We start from the raw sequence: 22,663 nt of genomic DNA on the forward strand, positions 1-22,663 counted from the left end.
GGCTGTATTCAGAGAATCTCTTTTTCTGCCCTTCCCACTACCAGTTGCACATTTTTCTGGCAGCTGACTCTTCAAATGACTCAAGAGCTAGTGCTCAGTAACATGCACCTCTACACTGGGTTTGTAGCTAGTTTGGGTATCTCTGCTTTGCATAAAACGTGCTCCTGGGTTGGTGGCTGAACATGCACAAGGACAAACGTGCTCAGGACTCATTGTAGGAAAACAATTTGCCTGAGTCCTTTCCCCCTGAGTCCACAACACATACTCAGGATTGACAGAAGAGGATATTTTAATTGGGTGTAACTCCACAGGCTTCTCTTTCCTTTAGGTCAGAGTATGAGTGTTTCCAGATCGAACTGTCCAAAAATTATGGCATGACCGAATGGCGAGATGACGTGAGGAAGATCATGATGAAGGCAGGCCTTCAAAGTCTACCCAAGACGTTCCTGTTTGTAGACACACAGGTACAGGAGTACTTGCATGGTGGATTCCATCTCAAAAGGAGTCAGAAACACATCTCTAAGCTCAGTAAATCCCCCTAAAGGGGATTGAGGAGTTTGATACAAACCACACACAACTTGTATTTCTTCAGTAGCCTACATTCATCATCTTATGAAAAAACCCCAGGGAAACTGGAGGTGGTACATTTATGCTAGAGGGACTGTAGAGAGGTGTGTGAGTGGGCTGACTGTTCTCTTGCTCAAGGAAGCTTCTTTCAACTCCATACAAGGGTTTGGTGGGTTCAGAGATTTTAGACCCAGCTGCCTGAAGCTAAGCACTCTGTTGGCCACTGATATTAGAAGTCCTAAGTAACAGGATTATTCTTCTTTCCAAAGATACCAGTAGATTTAGGACCTGCTGGTTCCTCAGGGTTATGTTGGCTTGTAACTGTAAACTGTAACTTGCTAATGACTAGGCCAACTTCTGGAATTCACAGTTGTGTTCCCCATAGGCTTTTTTACTGCCTTCATTATCATAGGAACCATTCCCACGTGGCACAGCCCTAAGCAGTGAGATGAGCATCAGTCAAATGCTGCTTGTTCTTGCAGCCTTTTCCCTGCAGTGAGAAGCATATGTGGGAGCAGAGGGGCACGGGAGTGTTCATTTAGTCAAGGAGATGGATTCTGTGTATTTCTGATTTAGCAAAGGTGGAGAGGTGAGTGTAGCACTGGAGGGAGATCGTCCCACAGACTGTGACACATCCCTACAATTACTTTGTCTCCCACATTGATAAGCTTTATTTTAATAATGAAGTGTTCTGTGCTGGAGGAACGAAGACCTGGAGCAACCAGATATCTGGGGTCTGACTCCAGAGTCAACTGTGATGCAGGGAGTGAGGGCCTGAGCTCAATTTTTCTGTAAGGAGGCAATGAAGAGGCATGAAGAGGTTTGTTCTCAGACAGATACCTCCATCCCTGAAATGGATGAACATGGTTGTTCAATTGGAACTGCTGGGCAAGAGTCAGTGTGCTTTACTGGAGCCAAGTGATCACATAAATGGTTTCTTATAGCAGAGGCTGAGGGCTATATTTATGCAGAAATGATCTCCATGGCATGTGAGACACGACTGCCTTCTGACTTAGGAGAGTGCTTTTTTTTTTTACCTGTCATCTACTTAGATTAAAAATGAATCCTTCCTTGAAGATATCAACAACTTGCTCAACTCCGGTGACGTTCCCAACATTTACAACCCTGATGACCAAGAACAGATCATGACAGCTATGAAGCCTGTTGTTCGAGATCTCGGGCAGCAGCCCACCAAGGCCAATTTGATGGCTGCATACACAGGACGGGTCCGCAGCAATATCCACCTGGTCCTGTGCATGAGGTACGGTTCAGGCCTAGGACTCCTTGCTTTTCATGTTAATTATTCCTTCCTCCTCCTTTGCCTTGCATCATTTTGTAATGGGATCTTTATTTCCAAGCCCCAGACTTTGAAGGAGGAGGAGAAATATAGGTATAGTTTACCTTCCCATAGGACTGGATAATTTATTTTTTCTTTTTTACACATTGCTGGTTTCAAGATGAGGTTTGAAAATTTCGAGAATATGATTATATGTGATCCAGATTAAATACAAGCTTCCTGCTCCTTCATGCACTATTGAGCCATTTGTTACAAAAACATCTTTCTTGAATTTGGGGCTCAGTTGCACCATGTTTACTCGTGAATCTAGTGCATAGTCCATAAGCAGCTTGCTTGCTTGTGGGAGGGATACCAGAAGGTACAGGGCACTCTCAGTGCAAGTACAAATAGAAGAATCAGGGCCATGATTTTAGTCTGGTGATGTGATCTCTGCACCCACCTGCTTGAAATAAACTTCAGAGCACATTTACCTGAAGAGTCTTTCTTCCTAGGGAGGGACCCAAAAATATCACCCTACTACCATCTTAATACTCCCAGAATATACCAAGGACTTCCAAGGAGTGAGCTGAGACCAGCAGCTCACTGCCTGAATTTTCATTCCCCTTTTCCCTCCTTCCTTGGGTATATTCCTGGCCCTCTTACCTGCAATTCTCTTCCCACTTCAGGGTGGTTCTGTGGAAGAAGGAAAGCTGTTTTGTCCTTGTATTTTGAGCTGGTTGTAACACATATTTTCTGCATGCCTTACCCTCAGCCCGCTTGGAGAAGTCTTCCGTGCACGCTTGAGGCAGTTCCCCTCTCTTGTGAACTGCTGTACCATTGACTGGTTCAATCAGTGGCCTGCTGAAGCCCTGCAGAGCGTTGCCTCCTCCTTCTTGAATGAACTCCCACTTCTTGGTACTGGTAACGAAGATATCAGTGGGATGGTAGGTGCCACACTCAACAGAATACACTGTTCCTGTATGTTCAGAGTGCCATGTCTCTAGATACACCAAGACAATGGATGGAGGGCACAACTGCAGAAAGGTCCTACCCTGCAGCAGAAATGTTTCAAGGCAAGGTCGTTCAAATGCAGAACTGGATAGCTTTTGTATGCCTTGAAACAGGCATGGCCATTTGTCACCCCTCTGTGGCACTGAAGCCCACACACATACATAAGCTCTGCTGTGACTGTATACTTTGGCTCTTTGGCAGCCCTTTGTGCTCTCGCTGAGCATCACATAGACTTGCCTACCCTGTGTTCAGTATTGAATAAGATTATTTTTTTCCTCTCTCCTTGTAGATTCAAGTATGTGTAGCAATCCATCAGAGTGTGGCAAAGAAGTGTCAATTGTTCCTAGCAGAGCTGGGCAGACACAATTATATTACTCCCAAGAGCTACCTCGAGTTCCTCAGCATCTTCAGTTCCCTCATTGGAAGGAAGCAACAGGAACTGAAGACAGCCAAAAACAGGATGAAAGGTGGCCTGGACAAGGTTTGTTCCTCACACCCAGGAGAGCTGTGGGGCCACCCCTTAACCACTCTGAGCAGTGTATTTATAGCTGCAGAGATGCAATGAGATGCTCTACACATCTCCTGTGTAAAAACTAAAGCAAGTGAGAACTATGCCTTCTGCCAGGGCCAGTCTTTCTGAAGGTCTGAGTCTGTAACAGCTCTAAAAGAATAATGGTCCCCAGCCTTTGGGGACCACAGACCTCTGTGTAGCTCATCTCTCAGGATGTTCCTTATTAACCTTCTAATTGGAAGCCCTACAACAGAAACATTGTTCTGCTGCCTGATTGCTGTGAGCTTATGAAGCAATGCCCAGTATGTGCAGGCACCATTAGGCACTACTGTTCATAGGCACACCGCAGTGTCACTGTTGTTCAAGCAGGGACCAGGGCAAGACCTGCTTTGTACAGCCTGACACTGGGCAGGGAGCACCCAGGGGAGCACAGCTTTTTCCTGGAGTTTTCCGTGGCTGCTGCCCAGCTCTCACTCTGCTTTGCTTCCCCAGCTCCTGCGAACAGCAGAGGATGTAGCAAAGATGCAGGAGGAGCTGGAGTCCGCCCGCCCTCTCCTGGCACAGGCAGCCAAGGACACAGAGGCAACCATTGAGCAGCTGAAGGTACTGCTGCTGGGCAGCCCTGCACTTTCCAGCTCTGGCTACTCAGACTGGGCTGGACACAAGGCTTGGGGGGCCTGGCAGGCAGTGTGGTCCTGCTTGATCTATTGTAAAAATGCCTCAAGTTGGCACAGGAGTTATTTGTGCAGAGCAGCATTACCAGCAAGAACTGCCTTCTGTTGCAGTCCTGCTCTGCTGCTGGTGGGGCCAGTTGCTGGCAGAAGTGGTGGCTCACGTGCCCCTGTCTGAAACCACCACCCAGGGGTCAGCCAGCCAAGCTACCAGCTCCCTTTCCTCACTGGTTCTTGCAAGCACAGACTAGCAACACTCCTAACACAATCCTCAGGTGGCCTAAGCAGCTCAAAGCCCAGACTGGTGTTGCTGGATAGGATCATTGCCCCACATCCCGTCCCCAGGGAGCTGATCCAGCTGCTAGCCCAAACCCCTGCTAGCCCAAACCTCTGAGATCATCACACAGGCATTCATGCCACTTCAGAAGAGGGAACTGTCCTATGTTGACTGTCACTGCCTTCTCTCCTTGTGTTCCTCCCAGCCCATCTCCTACTGTCAAATGACCACACTGGGACAGAGTGAACAGAGACACTAATATCATATACATGCAGAGGGGAAAGAGTCTGCAATTTCCCAAATTCCCACATAGCAGATAAGGATTTAGCTATATTCCACATTTCCTTTACGCTTCCTGTTAGTGTTTTAGCCCTGGGGGTAGGCAGAAGCGACAGTTTGGAAAACAAACACCTAAGCATATCTTCTTATTCCTCCATCTCCCTACAAATCTACACTCCTATGCATCCTCACCTTTTGCCAATGGGTAGAGTAGCTAATTCCAGGAAGACTAACACCATTCCAGGCACAGACAGAGCTGGAGCTTGTGGGTGGTTTATACAGGCTGACAAAAACCTTCTCCTGGTATGATACAGGAAGGGGATCCCCTCCAGCAATTAAGTCCCTGCAGTCTCTGCTGGAAGAAGACACACAAGCTGCCAGGACAGCTATGATCCTTACCTAGCCAAGGGGTGCTGTGCCTCCAGCGTGCTTCTGAGGCTGTCTCTGGTGTTGCAGGTGGACACAGCTGTGGCTGAAGAGACAAGAAGTGCTGTGCAGGCTGAGGAGGCAAAGGCTAATGAGAAAGCTCAGACAGCCCAAGCCATTGCAGATGATGCTCAGAAGGACTTGGCTGAAGCCCTCCCAGCCCTGGATGCTGCTCTTGCCAGCCTGAAGAACCTCAACAGAAATGATGTTACAGAGGTAACTGTGTCAAGGGAGAGGGTGGTAGAGCTGGGTTTGGTCAAGGACAGCCTCTCACTTTGTAGCAATTCCCCTTCTATAGGTTTGCAACATCCCCAGCCTTTTCCCACGCCTCCATCCATCCCCCTGGGCTCAGTCTTGGCAGCTGCCCATGCAGCTTTTCACCTTCACTTCTCCAGTGAAAGTTAAAGGGAAGAGGCAGTAAGTGGCTCCTGGGTGTTTCCAATTTATCCTGGAGAGGGCACGGAGGAGGGCTTACCCCATGGTGCCTCTCCATGGGGGTAGGCAGCAGGTACCACCATGCAACCCCGAGTACTGATTGCACAGCACAGGGTCAGAGTTAGCAGGACACTGAATCCACAGGCTCTTTGAAAGGGGATCACACACAGGCAGAGAAGAGGCAGCGGGCTGAATTCAAGGAAATAGGATAGCAAAAGAAAGAAGAGTGATTCTGAGCCTGGCAAGCATCACAGCCCAAAGCCCATTGTACAAGAGTACAGTACACTCAGTAAGTACAAGATTTCACCACACTGGGACAGCTTATTGCTCTGCAGTTATGAATAACACACATTTTTATTCCCCACAAAAGTCATTTCCCCAGGAAGTGGGACACAGACAGTGTCAGTCCACTTGCCTTCAGCACCCATCCTCTTGTAGAGTTGGCATGAGAAGTGTCTTGTCTACCCAAGGCTTCCAATGCCACAAGATGCATCAATTTCTTACACATCATGTAACCCAGTTTTGGGAAACTCTGTATTTAAGGAATAAGCTCCCTGCTTCTTTTAAACCCTGCTGGGCCATGTCCCAAGTAACCTGTCAATGGAGCAGAGACTGCCAGAATTCTCTCCTAGTCCAGGATTAAGGACCCAGCCCAACCAAAAGAAGACACCACTACTATGGCAGGGTGCAAACATCCCATTGACCTACTCCTTTGCACAGGGCAGCTCCATCAGGCATCCCTTGGAGGAAGCTGTTGCCTGCTTCTCGAGCTCCTCCACCTCTTCTCTCAGCCGATCCTCATTGCAGTAAAAATACACGTAAAGGTTGTGCTCTGTCTGCAGGGTGGAGTTCTCCTGCAGAGACCTGCGCTTGACCTGCAAGTCACTCCGGAGGTGTACCAGCATTTTGTAGAGTTTGTCCTGCATGATCTTCAGTTGCTGCATCAGCTCAGTGATCTCCTGAGGGGCAGAGCCCAAAGTTATGTGAACATGCAGAAAGAGGGGGATTTCATCACACCTCTGGAACATCTCAGCCCACCAAAAACAAACTACCCACCGAGCTGTGGTCTCCAAAGCCTCCTAGTCCAAGGAATAGCAGTAGCTTACTGGAACACCTTGGCTAAGGCACCCTGCTCTTGGCACTTTACAGTACATGTGAGACCCAGTGAGAATCACCTTTGTGCCTCAGCCACGCACTACCTCACTGCATAATTTTTGGGATAAGGCAAGGATCAGCTCAACCTCCTTTCCCTCTGTGGGCTGAGGGGCAGTGAGTTCTCCCTCCTGTACCCAGGGAGGATTGGCAGAGGGCTCTTACACCCAGCCCTCTTCCACCCAGCAAGGCCCAGAGAGCAGGGGTGCTTCCTTACCGGTGAGGAGAGCTGCAGCTGGTTGTGGCTGTTGTACAGCCGCCGGTAGAGCACCTCTATGGAGGCCTCCAGGGCAGGTATCTGGGGCATAGGAGCTACCAGCTGGGCTTCCAGTGCCCTCTTCTTTTCAACCAACTGGGAACACTTGGCTGCTATGGCCTCATAGCTGCGTAAAGGCTGCTTCTCGTGATCTTCATGCATCAGCATGTCCCAGAGCCTGCAGGGTGGAACAGCCAGCCACAGGTGTGAGGGCAGTGCCAGCACTGAGGAAGAACAGGGCTCAGAGGTCATTGTGCACTCTGAGAGTGGGATGCAAGCAGATGTGGGTCAACAGTGATAGCCACTCCCAGTGAGCAGCCCATATCATGGAGATCTAGGAGGAGCACCATAAAGGACCAGGCCAACTCAAGAGCCAGTCTGTGACTCCTTTCTGGCAGACACCAGCACCAGCTGCTACAGAACTGTGTGGGGAAGACTGAGAAGACCCAACCAATGTAGCCAGAGAAAGGCCTTGCTCCAAACAACTTGTGCTTCCTTGGGGCCCAGCTCTCTTTCTCCATGGATGAAGACTTGCCTCTAGACTCTCTACTTTAACATGCTAGAAAAACTGTTCACCCTACTCATTCCCTTCTCCAAGCCCATACTTTGCTGCATCGGCCCTAGCCAGCCCGAAAGAAGCAGATGGCATCTTCTGGGGAATTTCACACCACCGTGGAGTCAGGGTGGCTCTGCAGAAGAGCACTGCTAGACTGCCTGGTAGCTTGGGTCTGCTGCCTGCCTCTGCCATTCCCATGCCACTTCCTCCACATATAGTTTGTTCCTCATGCACACAGCCCCCCCAGGCCCTCACCGTGCAGCAGTGACATCTTTGGGGTCTATCCATTTGCGTGGACGATGCTTCTGGGAGGAGCCGGCATCTTTGAAGTAGTTCTGCTGCTCCTGCAGCCTGCTCTGGGCTTCTTCCCTCATGGCGTTTTCAACCTTCCCCAGCCAAGCAGCCTTGTGTTCCAGCTCCTGCCTCTCCTGTTCCAGCTGGAGCTCCAGCAGATCCATGCGGTTCTGCTGGCCCAACACCCATGTAGCTGCCTCCTCCTGCCTCCTGGCAGTGTTCTGCAGCGAGGCAGCTTCCAGGCTGAGGTGCCTGTGCAGGGCGGGCAGGTGAGCACGGCAGGCCTCTGCCTTCAGCAGGGGTGGTAGCTGGTGGGTCAGAGTGTGTGTGATGTCCAAGCACAGGATGTGAATCTGGTTCTGAAGCCCCTCAGCCTGGCCCTGGAGCTTCGCCTTGACTGCGTGCTATGCAGGGGGGAGGCAAGACAGGCTGGTGTCAGGGTGCACCAATGTGCTGCCTGGCCCTGCCATCCCCTCCTGACATGTCAGCTCTGCTCCAGCATTCAGCAGGAGAGACTTCCTGCAGCACAGGCAGACCCTGCCACAGGGGATGGTGGAGAAATGGGGGCACTGGCCCTACCTGGTTATCCTCAAGAGCTTCCAGAGTCCTCTGGGCCCACTCCAGAGCGGCATGGTTGCCTTCCACTTTTGCTGACATGACTGTCACCTCTCTCTGGGCACAGATATGTGCTGTCTCTATTCGGCCCAGCTCCTTCCAGAAGCTATCTTGATCCTCCAGTAGCTCATCTTCATCACTACCAAGGCTTTCTGGCATCAATGTTTTCTTAGTGTTCATTTTATCTGTGACTTCCTGGCTGTCATCTCTTTTCTCCTCACCCTCCATACTCAACACCTCCCTCTCATTGCTCCCCTCCACTAGCAACTCTGCCCTTGATTCTTGGGCCAGTATTCCCTGACTTGCTGGTGCCACCTTGCATGGTGTCTTTGCGCATTCTTGATAAGGAGCTCCTCTTCCTCGCTCTGATATTTCCCAGTATGAGCCCATCTGTGTACCAGCCTCCAGCCCTTCCTTCAGGCTGCTCTCTCCCTGTGCCCTTGCTTCCCAAGCATCTGAAGCCTGGATACTCCCTGGTAGGACCTGCTGAATGAAGTTTTCAAATGCATCAGTGGCCTTTTGTTCTAGCTCCATGTAAGGGCCAAGATCCATCTGGCACAGCAGTGACGGCTGCTGGCCTTTCCCCATGTTCCCATGACACTCTGTCAGCTGCTTTTCAGCCTTGCTGACCTGGCTCAAGACAGCTCTGGTTTGGAAGACCTTCATTTCCAAGTCCCTCTGAGCCATCCTCAAGTCCTGCTTCACCACTTTTTCCTTGTCCTCCAAGTACCTCTGCTCCTGCTGCAGCTTGTCTGTCCAAGCCAGCAGCTTGCTGTACCGCCAGAACTGCAGGTCATGATAATCCTTCAGCTCCTGAAGCTCCTGCTGCAGGGCCTCTGCAGAGGGACCCTTGTCCTCTGGTATCATGCTCGGGAGCTGTGGGATCTGGCAGCACATCTGCAATGCCTCCTCAAGGGCATCACCCTCCAGGATGGGCTTTCCTGCAGCCAGCAGGGCATCATAGGCCTCCATCTCAGCTGGGCTCAGAACGTTCTCCTCACTCACTGTGCTGCAGAACCACTCGAGGAACTGCTTTGTCTTAGGGCAGTCAAAGAGCCACTCAAAGTCCTTCTCACAGAGGGTGTCTGCATGGGGGTAGATCAGCCTCAGCGTTGCCATAAAGTCTGCTGCTCTGTTGACAGTGTCCAGTGGGAAGGCCTGGGAGTATCTCCAGCTGGACATGGCAAGAATGGTCAGCACTAGAAAGGAAAAAGCAGGAGTCAGTCTCAGGTGTCCTGACACTCACAGCCATCTCAAGGGTGCTGCAGCAGCACTCCTAGGTGCCTGCTTGAGAGGAGACTCAAGCAGTCCCTCCACAAGTGCTGAAGACCAGCTCATGGGGTGCAGCATTGCTGTCGTGGGGCACAAGACAAATGAGAGCCCATAGAGCAAAGAAGAAAGCCTGCCTGTGTCCCATTCCCATACAGCCTTCTTCCTGGGGCCATACAGATATAGCTCCTTTGCCAAGATATTTTCAGCCTGTAAGATACACCCATCAGAGTATCAGGGCAGGCTTTTTCAGCCTACCTGTAGTTTGCTCCATGCTCTTTCTGATAACCAGCTTTGCCTTCAAATATCTCTGTCTTTCCTGCCTCTGTATTGCATCCTCTAAATGTCCTGCCTCTAGTCCCAGTGTCCTCTGGTCCAGCTGAGGGAGGAATGAGCACCCCATCTCCCAGAGAACCAGTTCAAGCCACTGTTTCCATTTGGGTTTTGAAGGTACGAGCACTGCAGCGGCCTCCCCCCGGTGTGAAGATAGTGATTGAAGCTGTCTGCATAATGCAAGGAAAAAAGCCAAAAAAGGTGGCAGGAGAAAAAATAGGCACCAAGGTGGATGATTACTGGGAGCCAGGCAGGGCCCTTCTCCAGGACCCAGTGCAGTTCCTGAACAGCCTGACTGAGTATGATAAGGTAAGCAGGGGCAGAAGGAAGCTGCTACTGGGATCAGATACTGCCTCACAGACATCCTTCTCATGCAGTAAAGCTTAGAGCTCCTTGTGGGCAACACCCTTCAGCAGCACTGAGGAGGGGGACATATTTGTCCTGGAAGTGCTCATGTCAGCTGGTTGCACTTCATTGCCTTGGGCAATGGGACCTAAACACACAGATCTTCTTCTGTCCCTCTGCTCTTTCATGTGGAGGAGCTGGATGGAAGTGGTATGGGAAGGGGTTTGCCCAACCCCACAGCTGTGCCTCCCAGGCCTGAACATGCAGCAATTTGATTCCTCTTGCTCCAGTGTGATGCGTTAACCGCATTGTCAGGTCCTGGGGCAGGCTGCTGCCACTGGGGAAAGTTCTGTGAAACTTTCCTCAATCCGACCTTTAGCATGCTCATCACTGATTTCTCTCACACCCTTCCTTGCAGGACAATATTTCAGACAATGTGATCAAGGCCATCCAGCCCTACATTGACAATGAAGAGTTTCAGCCAGCTGCCATCGCCAAGGTCTCCAAAGCCTGTACCTCCATCTGCCAGTGGGTGCGTGCCATGCACAAGTACCACTTTGTGGCCAAGGTTGTGGAGCCCAAGCGGGTAAGAGACGGCATGACCCAGATGCTTTAGATGTTTGGGAACACTACTAACAGCTCCCTTCTGCAGGAGATGCTGGGAATCAACATGTTCTGCAAGTCAGGACATAACATTCAGACTAAGCCTTAGCAGAGCCAAAGCCCCAAAACCCGTTAACAGGATAAAGTAGAAGAAATCAGCCTAGAATATACAGGGACAGAAGCGATACCTTGTTTTTAGTGCTGAGTCAGGAACTTAGCATGAACTGTCTTTACAGAAACTTTCCCACACCTCACTAGTGTTTCAACCTCTCCAAGCCTAGCTATTTCTTTATTATAAATTTGGAACAAGCAGAGGAACCTTTCCTCCCCTTCACCAGTGGGCCACATCCTGAGCTTGTGTAAGCTGACACAGGCTCTTGGCTTTTTGGAGCTATGCAGAAATGCCCTCTTTGCCCCTACTTTTAGTCCTGGAGTTAGGCAGGTCAACCTCTGTCATCCAGGGATTGGATTGACTGAGATACTAGCAGCTGGTGCTTATCAGCAAGCACTTTTATGGAAAACCAACTCTTGCTCCAAGGTCTCTGCCTTTTGGGGGAAAAGCCTGACCACATGCCCAACATCCTCACTGTTTCCTTGTGCATGTCCCCAGCAAGCCTTGAGGGAGGCAGAGGAGGACCTGCGTGCCACTCAGCTGGTCCTTGACGAAGCCAAGAAACGCCTGAAGGAGGTTGAAGATGGCATTGCCCTGCTGCAGGCCAAGTACGACAGCTGCAAAGCCAACAAGGAGGAGCTGGAGATGAAGTGTGAGCAGTGTCAGCAGAGACTGGCCCGTGCTGATGTGGTAAGGGACAGAGCTGGGTTCTGCCTGCTTGCATGAGGCAACCTGATTTCAGATCAGTGGTGAAAACATCCATGTGGCTGCAGCTCACGACAACCATAGGTTGAAGGTGCCTGGCCAGATCTCAGCAGCACAACAGGACTGGGAAGCTAAGCTTTTTCACTGATGTGAAAAGCTGCTGTCCTCCTGTGCACAGCTTGTTCAGCTAGCAATGGGTCTCCAGGACAGCTGAGATCAGCCTAGTAATCCCAGGATTAAGTGCTCAAAGCTGGGAACAGAATTCAGAATATATCAGGGGCTACCCCAACCTGTGGTCACTGAAGTCACCTGCAAAACTACCCAGAGAGTGGCAGGTCTGGGACACAAGGTTAGACCACACAGCAGCTCTCAGGTGTGCAACTTATCCCACAGCTCATAAACAGCCTGGCTGATGAGAAGGTGCGCTGGCAGGACACTGTGGAGAGCCTGGATGACAAGATCAACAACAGCAGTGGGGACGTGCTTGTTGCAGCTGGCTTTGTGGCCTACCTGGGCCCATTCACAGTAAGTGTGCAGTGCTCCTTGCAAGGGGCACGGTTAGCTCTGCTGTCCTGGCCAGGGAGAAAGGAGCAAGGACACAAGGATGCAAGATCCCTCCTAGATGGCTTTCCATTTGTGCCAGAGGCTGCACAAGGCCTCATTTGAATAGGAACAGGAGGGTTAAGATGTTTGCAGCAGACTAGCTGCAGCTAAAAGAAAGGCTATGATGGTGTTTCTCGTGGCAGGGAGACTACCGCATGGCACTGTCCGAGGAGTGGATGAGGGAGCTGACAGAAAACAACATCCCTCACAGCATAGATGCCAGCCTCATCAGCACCCTCGGAGACCCTGTGGAAATCCGCTCCTGGCAGGCAAGTTCCAGAAAAAACCAACAATTGAGGCTGCAGGGACCTCCAGCAGAGACTAAAACACTCAGCTCACCACTCAGTAGGATTACCTGTACCAAAAGACAGACCTCAGATCAAACCACTGGATAATGACCAAGCACCTCCACACTGCAGATCTGGAGTTGCTGTTGGGCTCCTTGCACAAAGAGCAGGACCTGGGCAGCAGCAAACAGCAGCAACAAAGGCATCAGCCTTGACCTGTAAGGCTTGCCCTTTACAAACCATAGGCCCAGAGCCAAGCCTTGGCCATAGCCTGCCCCAGTCTGACCCTGCAGCACAACTCCATCCCAGGGCTCAGCCACTATGAGCAGAGCTGCAGCTCTGTGTCCAGCTGCTGGCAGAGGTTCGCTCACCACCATCCCCTGTACACACCCTGGGAGCACTCGGGCCAGGGCAACAAGGGCTTCTCTCTGGTCACCTGTGTTGTGCTGCCGGGTGTCCAACAGCTTTTTCTACCCCATTAGATTGCTGGTTTACCCAATGACGCCCTGTCTGTGGAGAATGGGGTAATAACCCGGTTCTCCCTGCGCTGGACTCACTTCATAGACCCCCAAGGACAAGCAAACAAGTGGATCAAGAATCTGGTAAGAGCTGCAGGGAGGAAAGCCAGGTCTGCCAGGATAGGGTAAGCTGCTTTCCATCAGGAGCAACCTCTGGCTTTGGGCTCTAGAGCTGCAAGACCCTGCACTGTCCCAGCCCAGCCTCCCCCGCACCAGACAGGTTCCACATCCACATTAATCCCAGATGGATTTCCCTTCTTGGGGAAAGCAGCACAGGGCAGGAGGAGCCCTACTGTAAGCAAGCAAGGCATCAGATTCCCACTCTGGGAATCTCAGAACACCAGCATCTCCCATGATGGTCTTTCAGGTCCCTAGAACAGAAACAAGACATTACCTGACTAGTGAACACACTCCCTGCTGCCAAAGTGCTGGGAACACTGACCACCACCCCTTCTCTAGAGAGGCACTCACTGCCCTTTGGAAGGATCAGGCAGGAGGCTCAGGCAGCTGCTCCTGGTTTGCTCCCTGAGGACTTTTACCACCCAGCTGCTCTCACTTTGCAGGAAAATGAGCTCTGAGTTATCAGCATGGGGTTACAGAGGGGTATGGCTCTCTGAAGGAGGTTCTCCCTGTTCCCAAACTTTTCTGCTGCCCCATTGAGCTGTGTCTAGTGCCTGCAGACATGGGCTAAACTTGCCAAAATAGCCAAAGTCTAGCCAAGCAAAAAAAGAGATTATTTCCACTGCTCTAGGGAGCTAAATCAGCCCAATGAGAGCTGTACCAATGACCAGAGCTGGATGTGAAGGTGGGCGGGACATCACACAGACTCTGCCCTCCCCTGCTGCCTTTCAGGAGAGGGCAAACAGCCTGGAGGTGGCCAAGCTGAGTGACCGGGACTTCCTCACAACTCTGGAGAATGCCATTACCTTTGGGAAGCCCTTCCTGCTGGAGAATGTCGGCGAGGAGCTGGATCCAGTCCTTGAGCCTGTCCTGCTGAAAGAGGTCCTGTGTCCCACCTTGGCAAGAAGGGGCAGTGGGTGCCTGGCTGAGCTGTAAGGGGGCATCTGGCCAGGGTGCTGTGGGATGTGGTGGGTTTGTAGGTCTCCCTGGGCAGGCAGAACTCACATGGATGCTACTTGTCCTGTGCTCCCACAAGAGCCCTGCTCTTGGCCAGGGCTCCAATACAATGACAACCTTCTGCACAACTCTGGTCTTCTTCCAGCAGGCATCTTTGCCTGGGAGGCAGGGCCATGGGATACAGCTGCTGTATTCAGGTTCAGGCCTTCAGGTGGCTTTGAGCTCCTCTGTCCTGAGAGCCTTCAGACTCTCTCCTCACTGCAGAGTCCAGGGTACAAGAGGTAGCCATCCCTTCCTCTATCTGTCCCTCTCTGGTACAGACCTTCAAACAGCAAGGCAATACTGTGCTGAAGCTGGGGGATTCAGTGATCCCATACCATGATGATTTCAAGATGTACATCACAACCAAACTGCCCAACCCTCACTACAGCCCTGAGGTCTCCACGAAGCTCACCCTCATAAACTTCACCCTCTCACCCAGGTACCTGCTCACCCCATTATCTACCTATGCTGCTCAGCCTCTTTCCTTGCAGTCCTCAGACCCTTGGGCCTGTTGCCCCCACTGTTACCTCCATGACTTTTGTTGTAGTGGCCTGGAAGACCAACTACTGGGAGAAGTGGTGGCTGCAGAGCGGCCTGACTTGGAAGAAGACAGAAACCAGCTGATTGTTAGCAACGCTAAGATGCGTCAGGAACTGAAGGAGATAGAAGACCAGATCCTCTATCGGCTCAGCACTTCTGAAGGAAACCCTGTAGATGACTTGGAGCTCATTAAAGTGTTGGAGGCATCCAAGCTGAAGGCAGGAGAGATCCAGGTCAGAAGTGGAGGTGCTCTGCCCCTGCAGCTGTGCATCCCCTGCTGGCACTGCACTAACCATGACATCTTTTCTGTCCTGCAGGCCAAGGTTGCAGTGGCAGAGCAGACAGAGAAGGACATCAACATCACCCGCCTGGAGTATGTGCCCGTAGCCGTCCGCTCACAGATCCTCTACTTCTGTGTCTCAGACCTGTCCAACGTGGACCCCATGTACCAGTACTCACTTGAGTGGTTCCTCAACATCTTCCTAATGGGGATCCGTAACTCCGAGAAAGCAGGTACCTGCCCAGAACAGCCCCTTCGTCTCCTCTTCCTCACCCCACACTCCTGATCTTGAGCAGTAGAAGCTCAGGCACCTGCAGAGTGAAGGCAAACGTGGCCACTTGCATTGGCTCTCAGCATGGTCCAGAGCTGCCCCTTTGTGTCCACACAGCAAGGGAAGATGTGGTCACATGTCCATTCTCTTCCCACCTCTTTGCTGCTGCCCTGTCTGGTCAGGTGGGAGGGGTGTTGGTACAGGGCACAGGCAAGAGGTACATGCCATCTTGGTCCTGGTGTGGCTCTGGTTGTCACTGAGCTGCCTCCATCACAGTCCCTGGGGCAGCTTTCCCTGCCCAGCACTGTGTGTCAGCTGTGTGTGTGGCTGTGCAGCTGCCATGGTGCAGTGTTGGCTCCCTCCCAGCACCAGGACTCCAAGTCACAGCCTTGTGCTTTCACTGGCGTTTCTGCACCAAGTCTGTGTTTGAGTGCAGCGCCTGTTCTTCCTGGGCAGGGTGTGGGTGTGCCCCTGTGGCCTGGAACCCGTAGCTGATGTGGAGAGCACCCTCCACAACACTCGTGGCACCCACCACCCTTGGCTGGTTGTTGCCTTTTTTCAGACATACTGAAGGAGCGGGTGATGAACATCAACAACTACATCACCTTCAGTCTCTACTGCAACGTGTGCCGTAGTCTCTTTGAGAAGCACAAGCTCATGTTTGCCTTCCTGGTCAGCGCCCGGATTCTGATGAATGAAGGGAAAATTGACATGGTGAGCAAGTCACCTTAGTCCTTGATGGGATCCCATCAAGGCAGCTCAAGCCCAGCATGTTCAACCCCTAGAATAACGTGTTAGGTGGAAAAGGAGCCTTGTTCCCCGGGGCTGGGGACAGGCTTGGCAGCCTGGTGGGCAAACACAGGGTCTCTGTCTTCACTCAGCTCTCAAACTGTTCCCTGTGTCTACCTGCAGAGCTGCCTAGCTTGAATCACCTGCAGCTTTTGCCAGTTTACTGCCAGACTGCTGCAAAGGTTAGTGAGTTCAGAGGGAGCAGGCAAGGTTTAGCAGAGTGGCAGCTGAGCAGTCACTATGTTGATCTCACCAGATCCTCCAGTTCACTTACTCCTTGACACCCACACCAGGCAGGAGAGCAGCCAGAAAGATACTACAGGATTTTAATTGGGGGGGCTCAGGCACAATCCATGACCACATCCTATCATGTTCCCAGGATGAGTGGCGGTACCTGCTGTCAGGAGGCGCCATAAAGGAAATGAAGGACAACCCAGCTCCATCCTGGGTGAACGAGAGAGCGTGGGGAGACATCCTGGCCTTGAGCAGCCTGAAGAATTTCTCTGACTTCGACAATGATTTTGCAGCCAATCTTGAAGAGTTCAGGACCATTTTTGACAGCCCCAACCCCCACAGGCAAGTGTCCCCTGCTTTGTCAGCTTAGGTCTACTGCACCTGGCTGTAATGGGGTCCTGGGAGAGCAAGAGGACCCGATACAGCCACAGTCCAGCTCTGCTCCCAGTGCAGTGCCATGAAAGGGAGAGGACGAGGCACTGCCTTGTCTCCTCAGAGGTAGCCCTTGCCACCCAAGGGCCATAAAGTGCCTTACACAGGAGTATCTGGTGTTTCCCCAGTGGAAGCAGCTCTGGCTTGCCTGCTGATGGTTTCAGAGCTACAGACAATGACCTCAACCAAGGGACTGAAAGATCCTTGTCTCTTCTGAAGCCCCAGTGGCTGCCTGCACACAACTTGTGTACTTCTCGGGGAGCTGATGGATCTGGCACATCCCCCCCAAATGCACCTGATTGCTTTGCAGAGAGCCCCTGCCTGGGAAGTGGGACACTGGGCTTGATGCCTTCCAGAAGCTGCTGGTTCTGCGGTGTCTGCGGGGAGATAAGATCACCAATGCCATGCAGGACTTCGTGGTGCTGAACCTGGACCAGCGCTTCATTGAGCCACAGGTAACCAGCCAAGAGGAAGCACTGCTGGGCACTGGGGTGGAGCAAGAGGACTCAAGCTTGTGGTAAATGGGCCATCAGCATTTTGCACTTGCAGTGAGGGTGCTCGTGCCTCTCTACAGCCACAGTGTTCTTCCCACAGCCGGGAAAATTGTGTGTTAGACAAGGGACATCCTAACGTCCTCCAGTTAAACCAGACTGGGAGGGGACAGATAGTGCAGATGTACGAGGGAAGACTTTGAATGGCAAATGGGAAAGTGGTTCCTGCCCTGACACTACTACATCCAGAGGAGAGATGTACTTGGTCCTTACCAAACATATTTCTGGCCTTGGCACCTGGGAACAGGCTGGTGCCTTGAAGGGGAGCTGGAGGCCAGGCAGGGTGACGAGGTGCTGTGTGGGGCCACTGTGGCTCCTCTGCTCTGAGTAACTCTCTGTTTTGCAGACCACTGACCTCTCAGTCGTCTTCAAGGACTCCACTGCCACCACCCCCCTGGTGTTTGTGCTGTCCCCAGGCACTGACCCCGCTGCCGACCTCTACAAGTTTGCTGAAGAAATGAAGTTCACACAAAAGCTCTCTGCCATTTCTCTGGGCCAAGGACAGGTGAGCTGCCAGTGCACACCTGGAGCAACAGTGTGTTGCTGGCCCTCCCAGTGATCTCACCAAGCTCCAAGTAGGTCACACACCCTTGGCAGCACAGTGAAAACATCCCCCTGCCCCTGGGCCATTACTCACCAGCCTTCTGCTAGCAGGAAGAGCCAGTTTGGGGTGGGGGCTGCAGCAGTTCCCACTGTAGTGCCCTCTAACTTCCTGAATTCATCCACAGTTCTTTCATTCCCTCCACCCTCCCTTATAGGCTTGTAAAACTATAAAAAATCTTTGGTGTGCCATCAGACAGCAAAGATCCAGCTGAGCCATGGGGCCAAAGCCAGGCCCTAGCTCTGGACACTGGTCCTTCCACCCAGCTGCTGCCTCCCTGTCCAGCTCAGCAGGGCATAGCCCACTGTGGGCCAGGGTCTCTGAGCTCTTTCTCTCTGCCTCCGCAGGGGCCCCGTGCTGAAGCCATGTTGCACGGTGCCATGGAGCAGGGCAACTGGGTCTTCTTCCAGAACTGCCACCTGGCCCCCAGCTGGATGCCCTCATTGGAGAGACTCATCGAGGCCATTGACCCCACCAAGGTGAGCTGTTTAACTGAGCAGGTGCCTGCTCTGAGGATAACAGGCAGGAGGCTGGAGCCCTGGGAGGAGCCCAGATCTAGTTCAGTCCCATCCACAGGTTCTCTAAAGAACCAGGGGGTCAGTGCAGGAGCAGCTGCAGGGGCTGTGCCTGCACCCTCTGAGCACTTGCTGCCTTCTGGACTTCCAGGTGCATCCGGACTTTCGCCTCTGGCTCACCAGTCTACCAAGTAACCACTTCCCTGTGTCCATCCTCCAAAATGGCTCCAAGATGACCATTGAGCCCCCCCGTGGGGTCAAGGCCAACCTACTCAAGTCCTACATTAGTTTCAGTGATGACTTCTTGAATTCTTGCTCCAAGGTGAGACCCAGGTCGTGCTTTGGTTTGCTGTCCCCACTCCATGCCTGCTCCAGTGTATGGTCTCCACCTGGATGTTGCTCTTCTCCAGGCATAGATCTTCCTCCTCATTAGAGCACCCATGGGATAGAGAAGGGCTGGAGGTATTTCTCATAAACTCCCATCTACTCTGTGATGAGCCACTTAGAAGTTTTACTTTGAGAAACAGATGCAACAGGCTCGGGAGGGCCTGGCATAAAGCACTGGCAGCTCTCTTTAAGCAAGGAGTGGGCCATGGCCTTCCCCAGCACAGCAGCCTGACTGAGGTTTCCCCCTCTCCAAGCCCCAGTTGGCACTACTGAATTGGCACATCTCCTCTGCCAGGTCCCATCAGATCCTGGCTCCAACCAAGGATGCCTCCTCCAAACTAAGCAACTCCTCTCCCTGCTTCTCTGCCCACAGGTCACTGAGTTTAAATCCTTGCTGCTGTCACTTTGCTTCTTCCATGGGAACATGCTGGAGAGGAGAAAGTTTGGGCCTCTGGGGTTCAACATCCCCTATGAGTTCACAGACGGAGACCTCCGCATCTGCATCAGTCAGCTGCAGATGTTCTTGAACGAGTACGCAGACATCCCCTACAAGGTAAGAGCTGCCCCTCCTGTGAGGGAACAGGCTCATGATGCATGAGGGGGTTGGAAAGCCACGGTGGGATCCCTCACAGGTTCTCAAGTACACAGCTGGGGAGATCAACTACGGCGGCCGTGTTACCGACGACTGGGACCGGCGCTGCATCATGAGCATTTTGGAAGATTTCTACAAGCCTGAGGTTTTAAATCCTGACTTTGCCTATTCCGAATCAGGCATCTACAAGCAGATCAGTACCTCTTCGGACCTCAATGTAAGTACTCAAGTCACAAATTGCAGCTCATAGATGCAGGGGAATCATCGTACCGCAAAAGGGGTCTCTCCTCCCTGAAACTCCCTGCACTTCCAGTTCTCTGGGGGAATATAAGTTTGTGAGAACCTGGGGATCTTCAGCTGCTCTTGGCCTCACAGACTGTGTGGATTCCTCTCCAGGGCTACCTCCAGTATGTCAAGGGCTTGCCACTCAACGACAGCCCAGAGCTGTTTGGTTTACACGACAATGCCGACATCACCTTCGCTCAGAACGAGACCTTTGCCCTGCTGGGGGCCATTGCGCAGCTGCAACCCAAGACCATCTCACTGGGAGGCCGCAGCAGGGAGGAGGTGGGTGCCCTGATCCCGCCAGTGCTCTGGCAGCCAGTGCCCAGTGCAGGCAGTGGCCACAAACACCAGCTGTCAGCAGGTGCTGGGTGCCAGCAGTGGCACTTGGTGTTAGCTCTTCCCCTTCTCAGCAGCCATGGAGCTGGAGTAGAAAGATGCTCACCCACTTGCTGCCTTCCTTCCAGATTGTGGAGGAGACCTCCAAGGATATCTTGGCAAAGCTGCCCGCCCCCATGAACCTGCAGGAGGTGATCCGCAAATACCCACTGCTCTACGAGGAGTCCATGAACACAGTGCTGGTGCAGGAGGTGATCAGGTAAAACCCCTGTGGGATCACATCCTGGGGAGCAGCAGAGATGGGCAGGCCCCTGCTCCCACCCACCTTTGGGGAACCTCAGTGCTGAGCACGGCAGTGGGGTTGGCAACCACACCAACAACTGTGTTGTCCAAGCCAGGACCTTTGGCTGATCCCTGTCCTGTGGGGACTGATCCACAATCTGCTACTGTCAGCAGTTCAGCGCTGGGGGCGCAGCTATGAGACCCCGTTGAAGAGGAATGGGGCTGTGGGGTTACATGGAGGAGCTTCACTCACGTACAGAGATGTCCATACCCTCTCTGGGCAGATATGGGCAATAAATCACTGCACAGAGTTGCTCTGCTTCCTCTGGTCTTTCCCTGTAGGTACAACAAGCTCCTGGAGGAGGTTGCTCAGAGTCTGAATGATTTGCTGAAAGCTCTCAAGGGCTTGGTCGTGATGTCCTCTCGACTGGAGCTGATGGCCAGCAGCTTGTACAACAACACTGTTCCCGAGATATGGAATGCCAAGGTACATGCCCCAGCCAGCCCAGCTGCCCACCAGAGCTCACCAAACCAGGGGAATGGGTCACCAGCCACCACCACTGGACCGGGCTGTGTCACATGCTTGCTCCCCTGGCACAGAGATATTTCCTGCCTAGTGCAGCTCACAGTTCTTCCCAGCCCCTGGTCCCTGGGCAGCTGTCAGTGACTGTGGCACAAGATCTGGGCTGTCCTTGACTGCATTCAGCACCTCCCTCTGTGGGTGCCCCACAGGCCTATCCGTCGCTGAAGCCCTTGGCGTCCTGGGTGAACGACTTGGTGCAGCGCATTGAATTCCTGCAGAACTGGATCAGCCACGGGATCCCCTCTGTGTTCTGGATCAGTGGGTTCTTCTTCCCTCAGGCCTTCCTCACAGGGACACTGCAGAACTTCGCCAGGAAATCCGTCATCTCCATCGACACCATCTCTTTTAGCTTCAAGGTCAGTAAATCACATGGAGGCTTTGGAATTTTTTGGAATCTGCTCCTAGAAGGCCACAAAGGCAGCAGTTTTAATCCTGACCTGCCCAAGAGTTGAAACCACCAGCTGCACAGCTGCCCATGGACCCATCACTCCCTTTGGGCTTGGATACACCCACCCACACTGCCAGACACCTCCTCAAGGCTGGCAGAGGCTTCTCTGCCTCTCCAGACCTGCTCATGTCCCCCCTCCACCAACTCTGTCACAGGCTGCCCCACATGATGTGACCAGCCAAAAAACACAGCCCTGCCCCTCTGAGAGCTGGGGCAGGCTCACCTTTGGCAGTGCTGGCTTAACTAAGAACAGCTTATGAGGCTCCTTAGGGCTGAGCCCCCAGGGACATGCCTTGCCCAAGGGCCCCATGCCCACTCCCCTGACAGGTCATGAAGGAGTCGGTGAAGGAGCTGAAGCGCCAGCCCGACATGGGCTGCTACATCTACGGCTTGTTCCTGGAAGGTGCCCGCTGGGACCCCGCGGCGGGTCAGCTGGCAGAGTCCCGGCCCAAGGAGCTCTACACAGAGATGGCCGTCATCTGGCTGCTGCCCGTCGCCAACCGCAAACCTCCAGAGTCCGGCTCCTACCTGTGCCCCATCTACAAGACTCTCACCCGTGCAGGTAGGCGCCCTAAAGGCACATCTCCAGAAGCACGGGAGCTGCAGGAACAGCTAGGAGGGGCAGCCCAGGAGAGGCAGAAGGAGTTCCTCCTGCCATAACACTGGCACGGAGTGAGGCACTGTAGGCTGAAGCCATCCAGGGAGACAAATATTTCTCCTGCTGTGGTTGTGGAGATGGAGCAGCCAGACACTGTGGCTATGCAGCAGTGCCCCTGGCCAGGCTCCCCACAAGCTCACTAGCCTGTTTCCCCCAGCCCTGCTCAGCCTGTCACCTGGCTCAAGGTGGGGGACAGGGGCTCCTGGATGGCGGTCACTTGTCCAGGACTCCCCTGTCAGTGTGCAGCAGCACCATCCCCTTTCGTCCCCCCATTACAGGGACTCTGTCAACAACGGGCCACTCCACCAACTATGTGATTGCTGTGGAGATTCCTACGGACAAGCCACAGAAGCACTGGATCAAACGGGGCACAGCCTTGATCTGTGCCCTGGACTTCTAGCCAGGAGTCCCACCCACCCAACCAGCCCAGGAACCCATCGCAGCTGAGGGTCTCAGCCAGGCTGCTGCTCCCTCTCCTCCTGCTATCTTCCTGTTGAGGTAATTCCTGCTCTCCTCCTATTGAGATGTGTCAATAAATTGAGCCTGATGCCACCAGCAGCACAGTCACCCAGTGGTGTTGCACCTCAAGTCTTTACACCTCAGAAGAGCTGCTAGCAGAGGAAACATGGCCTGGAGCTGGCACTCAGTGCTCCCAGCCA

At 52.8% G+C, this 22,663-nt stretch overlaps 1 protein-coding gene across 5 annotated transcripts in view; it reads left to right on the forward strand.

The window, feature by feature from the left end:
* DNAH1 (dynein axonemal heavy chain 1) overlaps positions 1-22,571 on the forward strand; it is an 88,551-nt gene extending 65,980 nt beyond the window's left edge. For all 5 annotated transcript variants that reach the window (XM_027640152.1, XM_027640154.1, XM_027640151.1 and 2 more), the window contains 30 exons: positions 329-464; positions 1,620-1,828; positions 2,616-2,787; positions 3,144-3,335; positions 3,858-3,968; positions 5,049-5,234; positions 10,046-10,237; positions 10,692-10,859; positions 11,487-11,678; positions 12,087-12,218; positions 12,440-12,565; positions 13,066-13,185; positions 13,954-14,103; positions 14,499-14,659; positions 14,768-14,993; positions 15,078-15,273; positions 15,874-16,025; positions 16,480-16,676; positions 17,077-17,221; positions 17,664-17,822; positions 18,266-18,397; positions 18,585-18,755; positions 19,194-19,373; positions 19,453-19,629; positions 19,809-19,979; positions 20,162-20,292; positions 20,658-20,802; positions 21,048-21,254; positions 21,674-21,908; positions 22,283-22,571. In XM_027640152.1, coding sequence (XP_027495953.1) covers positions 329-464; positions 1,620-1,828; positions 2,616-2,787; positions 3,144-3,335; positions 3,858-3,968; positions 5,049-5,234; positions 10,046-10,237; positions 10,692-10,859; positions 11,487-11,678; positions 12,087-12,218; positions 12,440-12,565; positions 13,066-13,185; positions 13,954-14,103; positions 14,499-14,659; positions 14,768-14,993; positions 15,078-15,273; positions 15,874-16,025; positions 16,480-16,676; positions 17,077-17,221; positions 17,664-17,822; positions 18,266-18,397; positions 18,585-18,755; positions 19,194-19,373; positions 19,453-19,629; positions 19,809-19,979; positions 20,162-20,292; positions 20,658-20,802; positions 21,048-21,254; positions 21,674-21,908; positions 22,283-22,404 — 4,993 coding nt within the window. In that variant the 3' untranslated portion in view covers positions 22,405-22,571. The remainder of the gene's footprint in view (positions 1-328; positions 465-1,619; positions 1,829-2,615; positions 2,788-3,143; positions 3,336-3,857; positions 3,969-5,048; positions 5,235-10,045; positions 10,238-10,691; positions 10,860-11,486; positions 11,679-12,086; positions 12,219-12,439; positions 12,566-13,065; positions 13,186-13,953; positions 14,104-14,498; positions 14,660-14,767; positions 14,994-15,077; positions 15,274-15,873; positions 16,026-16,479; positions 16,677-17,076; positions 17,222-17,663; positions 17,823-18,265; positions 18,398-18,584; positions 18,756-19,193; positions 19,374-19,452; positions 19,630-19,808; positions 19,980-20,161; positions 20,293-20,657; positions 20,803-21,047; positions 21,255-21,673; positions 21,909-22,282) is intronic.
* The last annotated feature ends 92 nt before the right edge of the window (positions 22,572-22,663 follow it).

This window comes from Corapipo altera, unplaced genomic scaffold (genome assembly GCF_003945725.1).
Source record: "Corapipo altera isolate COAL_440 unplaced genomic scaffold, ASM394572v1 55, whole genome shotgun sequence".
NCBI lineage: Eukaryota > Metazoa > Chordata > Aves > Passeriformes > Pipridae > Corapipo > Corapipo altera.